The following is a 12,334-nucleotide window of genomic DNA, read 5'->3' as shown; positions in this document are numbered from 1 at the left end:
TATTACTTAAGTTACATATTTTAAATGTAGTGATTGAATTCATTCTGCATGATACTCATTGGGCTTAATGTGTAACAGTGTTCTTATGGTTAGCCTCTGAATAAAATTTTGTATATTGAGTATTTTAGGAACTCTTTAGTGTCTACATTTTTCAGTTAATCCTATTTTTTTTGCAGACAGTTGCATATACTCCTTTTCTTCCATCTTCTGGGGCATGCTTGTTGCTGACTAGGATGTGGAAGGTATTAACCTAAGATGTGAGGCTTGGTTATGTATATTTAGTACTTCCTAGCAAAAAAACCCCACCACACTTCCCCCCACCCTTTTTACTTAGCTCCTGGTCTCTTCCCCTGTCAGGAAGAATTGAAAAGTATTAGTAGACATCAAATAGACAAGTTATCACAGCAGAGCTGAACACAGAAGAGGAGAGTGGAATAGCAATGACATTATTCCAGGACTCTGTCCAAATGAACCAAGTCCAATTTTAGCTGAGAAAAGGGAAGTTGTTGGGATATCTACTCAGGATGCTGACCTTTATTTGTGAGAGAGTTGGCATTCAAACTGAAAGGTGACTCTTTATCTCCACAAAGCTTGTACTGAATATAACTAATTCCATCTGGACATGGATGGCACATTTAAGCAATTATTCTGTGTGGGTACACAAATCACTTGGAGTGTCACTGTTTTAATGAAATTGTTTTCTAAGTGTTTTTTCTTAAATCAGTGGAGCTTTTCATGTATGGAGAAGTCTGCATCCATATGGATTTGATTATCTTAAAATAGCTATCCTATTTCTGCACAGGAAAGAAAATGAGTGCACGCATTGACTAAGACGGAACTGGTGCAACAGCTTGTGTCTGAGACTTACTGGTGTTTGCTGGTGTGATGTTGCCCATTTTGTGATGCTCTGGTTCTAACTTCACTCTGAGCAGGCTCGCTATTTGTGTAGGAAGGTATTTTATTTTTGTTTCCTGATGTGTAGCAAGCTGAATCTGTGTAGAGACAAGTTCAAGAAAAGCATCAGGTTATATGGAATTGAGGAGATGTTGCCACCTAGCCAGGGAGGGCAGGCATGGGAGCTCCCTCTTTGTGCATCTTAAGTCTGTGGACTGGCTCAAGTTGGCTTATGTAATACTAGGAAAACTGCTGTGTTACAGTTGTCTCCTGCCTTAGCAGAATTTAGCTAGTGATCAGCAGGCTGGAGATGTGTGAGGCAGACCTGGGCTATGTGCTCTCTACAGCACCAGTTCTGCCTGTAGTCATGTCTACTGTGAGGTGCTGTGGTTTCTTTTTGAAAACATCTGATGTCATAGACCACAAATACCAAAAGGCCTGATTTTAGGACCCTTGTTCTAAGGTATCAGATGGCTGGAAGTCATGCACTCTCTCCTGCTTCCGTAATACTTCGGTCCCATGCCTGTGTTTCACCTTTTCACATACCCATCTCTCTAAGTCAGGTTTCCAAACACTTCTCTACTCTTCCTCCTTATGTAGCCAGCCCTCGAATCCTGGGGCACCCCGTCACCGCCTGCAGCATTTTGCAGCCTTATCCTTCATGGCCTGTCTGTCTCTTTCTGCTCCCCAGGATCTGCTTTGCCTACTGCATTTGTGCCTAAGGTGCCAGGTGTGCTTCTCCGCTTAGAATCATATCTCACCTCCCCAGTGTCATAGTAACTCCTTCTTCTGAACTCCTCATGCCAGAAATAAACAGTAAAGCAGGGAGAAGAGACTGGAACAGTGCTGCAGCTTCCTTGAAACACACACTCTTCTGTGGCACGCACTTGTCCAATTTAACATGCCAGAGGCATACTGAGAAAGGAGGTAAAGTTGGGACCATGTAGCAAATATAGGTACACCTGTGACAAGGTGGTAGAATTTAGCTACATGCTCACAATATTAAATGGAGAGAGTCTAAACAATTCTTACTATAGACCTTACCTGTGTATTACTCTTTCTTATCAGCATGTTTGTGTTTTGGAAGGGGGCACACGGTTAGTTGACAGTAGGCAGTTCTTCATTGGTAACTTTCATTTTGTGGTATTAATATTTTAACACTGCTAATACAGGAATAAATTAGAATATGCTTGTTTTATTCTTAGCAATGAATCCTTGTTCAAAGTTCCTCAGAGCTGACTTCCTAAAATGTTTTAAAATGCCTAATGAAACAGTAGATGAATGCTTAAATACCTTGTTTTTACTATTTAAACCTAGATACTAGTCTAAATTTGAAAAGTAGGACTGAATGAGAACTACGTAAATGGTATGAAATCAAAATGCGGCTAAAAGCAGTGATGATATAACCTCTAACAGGATTGGCTTATTCTGTTTACTCAGTCACCACAATTCAATTTGGGATTTTTACAACTGTGTAAACATATCAGCATGTGTGAAAAGTCTTTCTTGGTGTAGTTAAAGGAGCATATCTAGTCTGGACCAACTCCTACTTGAAGATTTCTTAGCTAAAAGTTTGATAGCCACACTGTTCCTTGTTGCAGTTTATTATACTGATTTGTGAATGTTTTTGAAAATTACAAATTACTTTGGAAAAAAATGCATTTTTGATTTTAGCTTTTTATTTGAAGGATTAAACCATCTTGGAAATGTTTGAGGCTTTAACTTATTATCCTGATTTTCAGCTGGGATAGGATTAATTTTAACAAGAAGCTGTGAGGGGACACAGCCAGGAACATCTGACCCAAGCTAGCCAAAGGGATGTTCCATACCATGTTGTCATGCTCAATATATAAGGGGGAAGTGTGGTGGGGAGGAGTTGTCGCTGCTCAGGGCTGGGCACTGGGTTCTGGGCAGTGAGCAAATAGCATAGTGTATGAGCTACTTTTGTATATTCCTGTATAAGTATTGTTGTTGTTATTTTCCTCTCCCTTTGCTGTCCTAAAACCCACGAGTTCTACCTCTTTCTTCTGATTCTCTTCCCCATCCTGGGGAGGGGGAGGAGTGAGCAGGCAGACACATGGTGGTTAGCTGCTGGCTGGGGCTAAACGATATTTTTGAAAATACTGTGTGCTGGAGGCTGAGTTTGTCTATATCACATAATACCTACTGAAAAATATAATAATTTATTGGTGTTTTTGTTCTTCAGAAATGGAGGAACAGAATGCTGGATCTGGGATTGAAGATTTATAAAGGATTATGGGATTACACATTGAAGAGCCAGCAGGCGGCATGCCTGAGTGACTGAAGAAAATGGGTGCTAATGCATCTAACTACCCTCACTCGTGTTCCCCAAGGGTAGGGGGAAATTCACAGGCACAACAGACATTCATAGGTAACTCTTTTTTTCAGTTATCTTTTCACTTATGTGACTTGCTGGATTATGTATGCACTGGATTTGATTTGCTTGCAGTAATGTTATGCAGAGCTTTTATTTTCTAGGTCACCAGTTTGAATCCATTCAAGCTCAATCCTGCATGAAATTCGGTACTGTCCAGTATCTGTTTGGCCTATGTAGGCAATGAGTTGATCTGCCATTTGGTAATAAAGAGATGCCAGGTTGTTTAAATAAGTGGAGTCTTCTGATAATTAAACCATGCATACTAGTTCTCCCAGGTCAAGAGCAGTTGCTGTCTGTTAATACTATCTACCACTTTCTACTCTTCAGATTTTCTGTGAAACTGCATTACAGCATATAAAACTCTTGATCATCAATATTCACTGTAGTATTGCCATTGTGTCTAATATGAGTGAATTACTTCCTATTGCTAGAAGGGATATCTCTGATAAGCCTGTTAAAGTAACAGGCTGTCTTGAAGACAATTTTTTTTCCTGTCCTGTTTCCTGTTCCTGTAAATGGGGAATGGGGGTAGCTGTTGTCCTAACAGTATGATTTACAAGCAAGGACCTTGCTTAACTGGAAATGTGAGTTGAAGTGCTCTTAAATTGTTTTCTTATCCCAGCCATAACTGGGGCAGGTATTATCTTTATGTACTTTTCAGTCTAATGCAAAAAGACTTCAATGTAGATCGAAGTACTTCCACACTATAAATAATAGATAGTTATGTGATGAATCTAAAAGAAGGTAGTCTAAGAAGATAAATTTTGCTTAAAAAAAACCCAAACAACAAACCAACCCTGACAGCCTGAAGAATGATCTTAGGAGTAAATAACATAAATACTTTATAAACACTTTTCTCCTTTATGCCTTGACTTGCAACACTGAATAAGTAGTTACTCAGTGTTACTACTTTTCTTAATCACTACTGAAAGCACAGTGATATCCTTAGCAGAGGAAAGAGTGACTTGCTTTGTAATTTTTCTCTTTTGTCTCAGCTTTTGTGATGCTCCTGACTTTTGAGATCTGAGTAGAGGACAGCCCAGAAACTCTGACATGTAAAGACCTGTGCTCTGGGCTAAAAATTCTGCATGTGCTGTTATAGCATGTCAAAGAAGAACTTTTAGTACTAACATCTTGGATATCCATGCTGGTAAAGTCCCCCTTAAGGCTTTATGTATTTTCAGTGTATCATAACTAACAGCAGTAAAAGGTTTGTCCCAGTTCATATACATACTTTCTAAATCACAGCCAAAATGTTCTTATTGCATTTCTTGGTGTTTATCTGCCTCTATTGAATGAGAAAAAACCTTTACAGACCTGAAAGCAGGCAGATCTGCATACTGAAACACTTTTTAAGCAGGTTTTGAAGAGGGGAGAGTTCCAAAGGCTTTGTTAAATTCCCCGGAAACTGTCTACTTGTTATGTGGAAGGCTTTGTTGATACTCTTCATTATTAAATTCAAAATAGAAACCCATTATGTAGTATGTCATGATAAATTTACTGATTTCCATTACCTATTAAAAATTGTGGTTGAGACTTTGAGGAAGGTCTGAAAGCATGTGGCTGTTATCTTAGGCAAGGCAAATGAGTGTTCTGGTTAAAATTCTTGCTGAAATCTTGTGATATGGTGGTACTTATGAGAGTGCTAGTAGAGTGTGCTAGCTACAACGTGGATGTACATCTCTCTTTCCCTACTCTGTGGAGCTTGGCTCTTTCTCATCTTCACTCTTGGATGACTGGTTTGTGTAGCTGTTTCAGTAGAAATACATCTGTCTTAAAATTGATAGCTGAGGCTTCTGTCACTTGTTAGAATAATGATGTTTTAATGTTAAATCAACTTTTATGGATTTATTTTTCTTGGTATAGAAGGCATTAAATCTATTTACTGCCCCAAAGTAGAACTGGAAATAGGGGGACTAGATTTACAATAGCACTGTACCATCCTACATTGTAAACGTAGGATGAATATTAAAAGCTGATAACTGATCTGGCAAAGTAGTTTCATAGGATAAGCTCCAATTAGTAGTTGACTTAATGCTGAATTTGCTTACATTTTATGAAGAGGAGATAAATCAGTAAAAATAATGCAGTGCTCTTACTGTAAAAAATACTTTTGTTTTAGCAAAGGCTTAACTAGTCATCTCCTTGCTGTTTTGTCTACAGTGTTCAGGAGGAGGATTTCACACCATTTTCTAGGGTGGTACATCTGTTCAAGATGTTTATTTTTAAATAGAGCTCTATAATTAGATTTTAAAATGTGTAGGCATGCAGAGGACTAGACAGATCCCATTATTCATTGTCAAGTGCCCAAGTAGTTTCTCTCGGCAGTCATCTGTTTCTTGTAAATATTTATCTGTTCAAAGCTAGATATGGTCTAGGGGCATGAAATAGCTATTGCTTTTTAACAGCATTTAATAGACTGGTGCCTTTTAGTGTAGAAGTGGGGAATAAATTTGTTTCCTACTTCTAACGCTGCTGCCTTATGAAGGAATACAGGCAGGTCAAAAAGGGACTCTGCTCTTCAAAATTCTTTGAGGGATATGGAGCCACCAGCTGTTGTGAACCCAGAGAGGCTATCCTAGTGCATCTCTACTTCTGCCTCTGGCAAAAAGCAGTTGTGTGGTGGTACTTCTATAGCAGTGGTTTTTATCTATTTGTAAGGGTTAATAGCACTCTTTGCAGTACTTCCGAAGTTAAATCTTCTAAGTAGCTCAAGCTACTCAAAGGTTTGAATGGTGTTTTAGTATCTCGTGGTGATTCCTGTGCAAGTAATACCTCACTGCAGCCTTCAGAGAAGAAATTGAGACTTGTGATGTCCTAGTTTTTCTCTAGCGGAATGTAAGAGAATATTCTGCATACTCAAATTTGCCATTAGAATCCAAAATACTTCAAATAGAAATGAACTGGCATGTTCTCTTGGAGCAGAATCTATTATTATAGAGTGACCAAAGTGTAGTTATACTTTTATTGTGAAATGTAATCGATTACTCTTTAAATAGAGCAGAAATTCTAGGCTTATCTCTATCAGCAAGAGACTGAATCTCTACTTTTCTATTGTACTACCTAGTATAGCATATGGAAGGAATTTTTTTATGGTGGATTTTGCTGCACCACCTCTTTGTTGAAGTTGTCTTGAGTACTGCTGTTCTCTTTTAAATTGATATTTTCTAATATCTTGAAGTATCAATATGATTAAATTTTGGTTGATCAGGCAACATGTTATTAATGTAGTGTGGATAAAATGGTTAGAAGTCTTTCCTCAAAGAAAACAAAGTTATTTCCTAAAATTTTCACTAATAGAGGAATTGTAAGACCATAGTGTTGTATGATCTGGGGGATTCTTAATTAGCTTGGCATAAAAGGCAATGTATAAGGTTACTTAGAATTACTGGGGCTTAAACAAAACAATTTACAGAAATTTTAGATTGCTACAGTTGCTGTGCTCTCAAATACAACTTTGAATTGCTTCTGTGTCTTAAAGTTCAAGAAATACTTACCTGAAATAACATCGTAACTAAAAGCACTGTTTTGACAGACTGGCCCATAACAGTACTGTCAAAATAGCATAGCAAAACAGCATTGCATCAAATCTACCTGAAACAAATCGAACTGAGAGAGAGCAATGATAGAACAAGTTATAAAAGGTTCTAAAAACCCTGGTGGCTGGATGTGCTTTGAACTTAAAGATCCAAAAAAGGTGACAAGCAGTGAAGCTACACAAGTGTACTGATGGAAACATGTTAACTATCCCAACAGAAAATGTACAAATACTTTTTCAGATGAAACTGATTGTTATTAACGTGTATACCACACAGAGGCAAATGTTGGCCTCTGGGTTGTTTCTTTTGTCTGGAAGTAGTAGTTGGATTTATGTACATTTTTTCTTTTTCTGTCATGTTTGAGGTTTTTCACCATCTGGCTTAGAGTGAAAATTCTGTAAATAAATTAGAAAATAACCCTTTAACATGAGTCATGCTTCTGTTTAAACTATACTTTTTAATTACTTTTTTTACTAAAACATTACTTGAGTTTTCCATTACTTTGAGAAATGCAGATCCTAATTTCTCTTTCGTACTAAATTGTTATCAGAGTTACTGTATATGCAGCTAGCCTCAAAATGACAATCAGCAAAGGTTCATTTAGCAGAACAGCTCAGGTATCTAACACACGTAATGTTGAAGGGAATTCATTTTTCATTTCATCATGTGTTTGGATCATAACACAACTTCCCTATAAATGACTTGTGAAGGGGGAAAAATATATGTATACTTTGGCCAGAGCAATATACAATAAAATGACATCTCTAATAATACAGTAAAATTTATATTTTCCATATTCTTTTAAATGGTGCATATGCACAAATTAGCATCTACAGTTCTGTGGAAAGGAGCCTGTTTTATGTGTTTGACTTCCAGCATTACTTGTTTAATATATGACAGGATTTTTACTTTTGTTAAAAATGAATTCATTTTCCTCAGCTTCCCTTAATGTTTTGGTACTGTGTTCCTTGTTCCTTTTTTTCTTGTGACTACGATAACTGTCTGATACCAGGTATGCTTTTCTTGTGGAAAAAACACCTAATACTAGAAGAACAGAATTTGAAAAACACTCTGAAGGGGGGAGGGGGTAGGTGCTACTGTTTCACTGAGATCATACAAATTTTTTAAGGTGGCTGTATTTTTCATCTCCTGTAGCTAATACAATGACACTTGTAACATTAAAACCAGTGTTCTCTTCCTGCTTAGCTAAGTGTGCCATGCACTACAGAGCTAAATCAACTGGCACTGCTTGGGTCTTAAAATTGAGTAAGTTAAAGTACAGACTTCATAGTTGCGGGAAAAAAAATTTTTGTTCTTAATGGCCAGAAAAGGCTTCAGTCAGGTTTCCAACTTGTTGGATTATCTGATCTGAGGAGAAGGGAAAACTGTGTAACGTGCAGAGCTGTTGATGGACTGTTTGGGTGTTATGAAGCTTCCTTTTATGTTTAAAGAATAAATGTGTTCAATTTTCCTTTTTGCCTTCAGGGACATCATCCTACTCTCATCAAGGTTACGGCTGTGAATCAAAGCTATATAGCCTTGACCATGGCCATGAGAAACCTCAAGACAAGAAAAAGAAAACCTCTGGCCTTGCCACCCTCAAAAAGAAATTCATTAAGCGTCGGAAATCTAGCCGATCTGCTGATCATGCCAAGCAAATGCGCGAACTTCTCTCAGGCTGGGATGTCAGAGATGTTAATGCGTTGGTAGAAGAATATGAAGGGACCTCAGCCTTAAAGGAACTTTATCTACAAGCTAATTTGGCAAGACCAGAAGCCAGGACGCTACAGAAAGACATGGCTGAACTTTATCAGTACAAATATTGTACCGATGTAGACTTAATATTTCAAGAAACTTGTTTTCCTGTGCATCGTGCGATATTGGCAGCAAGATGTCCTTTTTTTAAGACGCTGCTTTCTTCCTCACCGGAGTATGGGGCAGAAATAATAATGGATATTAACACAGCTGGCATAGACATGCCTATGTTTTCTGCCTTGTTACACTACCTTTATACAGGAGAGTTTGGAATGGAGGATTCAAGATTCCAAAATGTTGATATCCTTGTGCAGCTTAGTGAAGAATTTGGAACACCAAATTCCTTAGATGTTGACATGCGTGCACTGTTTGACTACATGTGCTACTATGATGTGGTTCTTAGTTTTTCATCCAACTCTGACTTAGTTGAAACTTTTGGTGGAAGTCAAAACTGTCTAGATGAAGAGCTCAGAGCTCACAAAGCTATTATTTCATCACGATCTCCATTTTTTCGTCACTTGCTGCAGAGAAGGATACGAACTGGTGAAGAAATCACAGACCGAACTCTACGAACTCCAACTAGAATTATATTGGATGAATCTATCATACCAAAAAAATATGCTAAGGTCATTTTGAACTGTATGTACACAGATGTGGTGGACCTCTCAGTTTTGCACTCTAGCCCTTCAGTGGGCAGTTTAAGTGAAGTTCAGGCTCTTGTAGCAGGAAAGCTAAACATGACTAGAGCTGAAGAAGCTATGGAGCTTTATCACATAGCATTGTTCTTGGAGTTTAACATGCTTGCACAAGGTATGTAATGTTCTTCTGTAGAATATATGACCTTGTTAGAAAAAATTTTTTAGCAATTTTTGTAGTGTAAGTAGGCCTATTGAATCTTGCTATCAGTGGCTGACAATTCTTTTAAGAAAAGGAATTTGTTTTCCATATGTAAGGTGCAGATAATGCATCTATGGTTTCTAGGGACAGAAGAAAAGTCATGTGTGAGAGCTTTTAGCTGTATTGCGTTATCAAAGTATGCTATTTATGTCAAATACGTATACCTGATCTTGATACTTCTGATCTTCATCTACTTTCATCTATAATCCATTTTTTGGGTGTAAATGACAAGGGGAGGATATAAGAGATCCTTGTTGAGATGAGAAAATATTCCACCTTGTTATGAAGTGTCCCTATTTGTTAACAAGGCTGTAAACCGGAATTATTATTTCTGTAGTTGATGTCAAAGGGAGTACACCAAGCCTGTAATCTTGCTATTGGAAGGTAAATTTAAGCAACTTAATTGCAGTAGTCCTACGTCTTTAGTGTCTACTTCCTGATGTACAGAACTGAAGGCAGGGAAGTCAGTATTTTTAGACTTAAAGTTTAGAGAGTTCCAATTCTGTCCATTATTCTTGAAGATCACTCGAATCTTGATAACATACTTCCTGCACATGGAGGCTGGCCAGGGCTTTTGCTGTTTCTGGTGAGCTGTCGGAGCACTGACTGGTGAAGTAATAATACTTCTTGTGGTGGCAGGAGCTTTGCTGGCTTATTTGTTGGTTTTTGAACTATTTAGCAGCCGTATTATACGTAATGGGATATTGTAATTGCTTCAGGCCTTGCTGATGGGGGATGAAAACTTTTTATTTCAAGCTGAGAAATGGAGAATGGAATGCACTTCTGTATCAGCAATGTGATTTGTTTAAGCTAGTTTAATTGTTTTAAGAAAATAACTTTTACATTAGATCTGTACATCTGTAACTTCTAGCTATCAAATGAAGTTTGACATGATTGAAATCTTAATATTATAAACTATCAAGTAGACTTCAGTAAAATAGGGAACTTAAGGAGTGGGCAGGAAAAAGAAGGTATAAGCACTGTAGGAAGAGATCATACTTATAAAGGGTTCTCCTAATAGTTATATCAAACTGAGTGATAAAGATAAGGAAAACTAATCAGGACTATTGTAGCCTCTGTAGAGGCTGGTATTAGGAAACCAATTTTCAGATGATGCTGAAAGTTGAAATAATCCTGCTGCAATAAAACTGGCAAAACAAAGGAGATACTTCATTCGCATTCCTGTAGCAGTGTGTTCTTAAGCTCAGAATCATAGAGCAGCCCAGGCTGGAAGCAGCCTCAAAAGATCATCTGGCCCAGCCTTTTGTGGGAAAGGGAGCCTCGATGACATTATTTTAGCACCCTGTCCAATCACATCTTGAAAACCTCCAGTGATGGGGACTATACCATGTCACTGGAGAGGTTGTTCCAGTGAATGATTGTTCTCACTGTAAAAAAAAAAAAAAAAAACCCACAAAAAAACCCACAAAAAACAAAAAAAGTCTTATACTGAGATGTCTCCTGGTACAATGCATACCTGTTGCCCCTTGTTCTCTCCATGTGGCTCCTTGTAAAGAGAGAGCCTCCAATACTGTGATGAGGTCTGCCAGATCCTTCTCTTTTCCAGGGAGAAAAGACTTAACTCCTTCAGTCTTTGCTTGTAGGGCAGGTTCTCCAGCCCTTTGATCGTTTTTGTGGCACTCCTTTGGACCCTCTCCTGTCTGTCTGCATCTTAATTTTGTTGTTGTTCCCCTCCAAGTACATCTAGAAATGTAATGTTGAATGAAATGTAGAAGTGGCAAAAAGTTTTACTGTAGTTGAACTACAGTGTTAAATTCATTCCTATACAATATTTGCAAGTTAATAGTACTTAAGAACTGGAAAACTCAGCAGATCAGCTGAAAGCAAGAAAGGAAAATCAGTTGAAATTAAAAAGGTGATTAAGTGTACAGTTTCTCAGTTTTGGTGCATGCACATATACAAGTGCTAAAAGGATTTCGTGTGCTCAGGGAATACTAATGATGGAATTAAACTGTGAATGAAGCCCTCAGTAAGACACTGAATAATTATGCACTGTTTCATAAATGAACAGGCTGTAATTCTTTCCCTCAGACTGGAAATGTAAACTGGAACAACTGTGATCTGGAGGTGCTCTGATGAAGCAGTGTAAGTTATATCAAAGTAGATCAGCAGTGATACATAGAGGGCTGAAAAGATAAACTTAAGGAGACTTATTGCCAGGAAAATGGCTTTTAATTTTAGGTGTTAGTAAATGCTGAAAAACAGAACTGATGTTTTATTTCTGCTCGATTTAAGTTGAGTGTGCTTGGATCGGCATGCCCTAAACCGGCAATCTTTTCAGTAATGCACTACAGACTGGTGCTGCTCTGGAATATACTATGAGTCAGCAGTAACAAGATCTTAACTTTTCCCTGGAGGTTCTCTCCCAACACTACCTCTAGGGGAGGAAAAAGAAAGGCAGCAGCAGCAGGAGCTGCATTGGGCTTGCAGCACCTTGGCAGCATGCTCGTGTGGCAGGAACCAGTGAGTATGGCAGTTTGGGCTCAGTTTTGGTGGCTCCCTGGATGAATTAGAGCTGTAGTGTTTTGTGGGTGGTCATTATGAGGAGGTAGAAAGATGCAGTGGCCTTCAGAAGTTTTTTCTTCTTTCCCTAGTAAATCTCTGTCTGACCACAAAAGTGCTGAGCTGTGGGGTGTGGAGGTGGCTATACTTAGGGGAAAAATGCAGTAAAGTCAGGCAAGGGTTGAAATTTATTATATTATCCAATACTAGCAAGCATAAATTTGGCACCCCTTCAGATACTGAAATTCTAGATGTTAACATGAACTAATCAGGATTTTACAAATCAGTGCTGTGTTCCCTAGCTACAGGAGAAAGCAGTAAGCAGTGA

At 38.2% G+C, this 12,334-nt stretch overlaps 1 protein-coding gene across 8 annotated transcripts in view; it reads left to right on the top strand.

Moving 5' to 3' along the window:
- The window catches only part of BTBD7 (BTB domain containing 7), a 53,395-nt gene that overhangs the window by 15,145 nt on the left and 25,916 nt on the right, over positions 1 to 12,334 (top strand). For 7 of the 8 annotated variants that reach the window (XM_054826353.1, XM_054826357.1, XM_054826355.1 and 4 more), the window contains exons 2-3: positions 3,101 to 3,286; positions 8,317 to 9,396. In XM_054826353.1, coding sequence (XP_054682328.1) covers positions 3,205 to 3,286; positions 8,317 to 9,396 — 1,162 coding nt within the window. In that variant the 5' untranslated portion in view covers positions 3,101 to 3,204. Of the gene's footprint in view, positions 1 to 3,100; positions 3,287 to 4,056; positions 4,443 to 8,316; positions 9,397 to 12,334 lie in introns of those variants that run through there. The other variant, XM_054826358.1, reaches the window with a different exon arrangement.

This window comes from Grus americana, chromosome 5, assembly GCF_028858705.1.
Source record: "Grus americana isolate bGruAme1 chromosome 5, bGruAme1.mat, whole genome shotgun sequence".
NCBI lineage: Eukaryota > Metazoa > Chordata > Aves > Gruiformes > Gruidae > Grus > Grus americana.
This window is presented reverse-complemented; position numbering and strand designations above follow the sequence as displayed.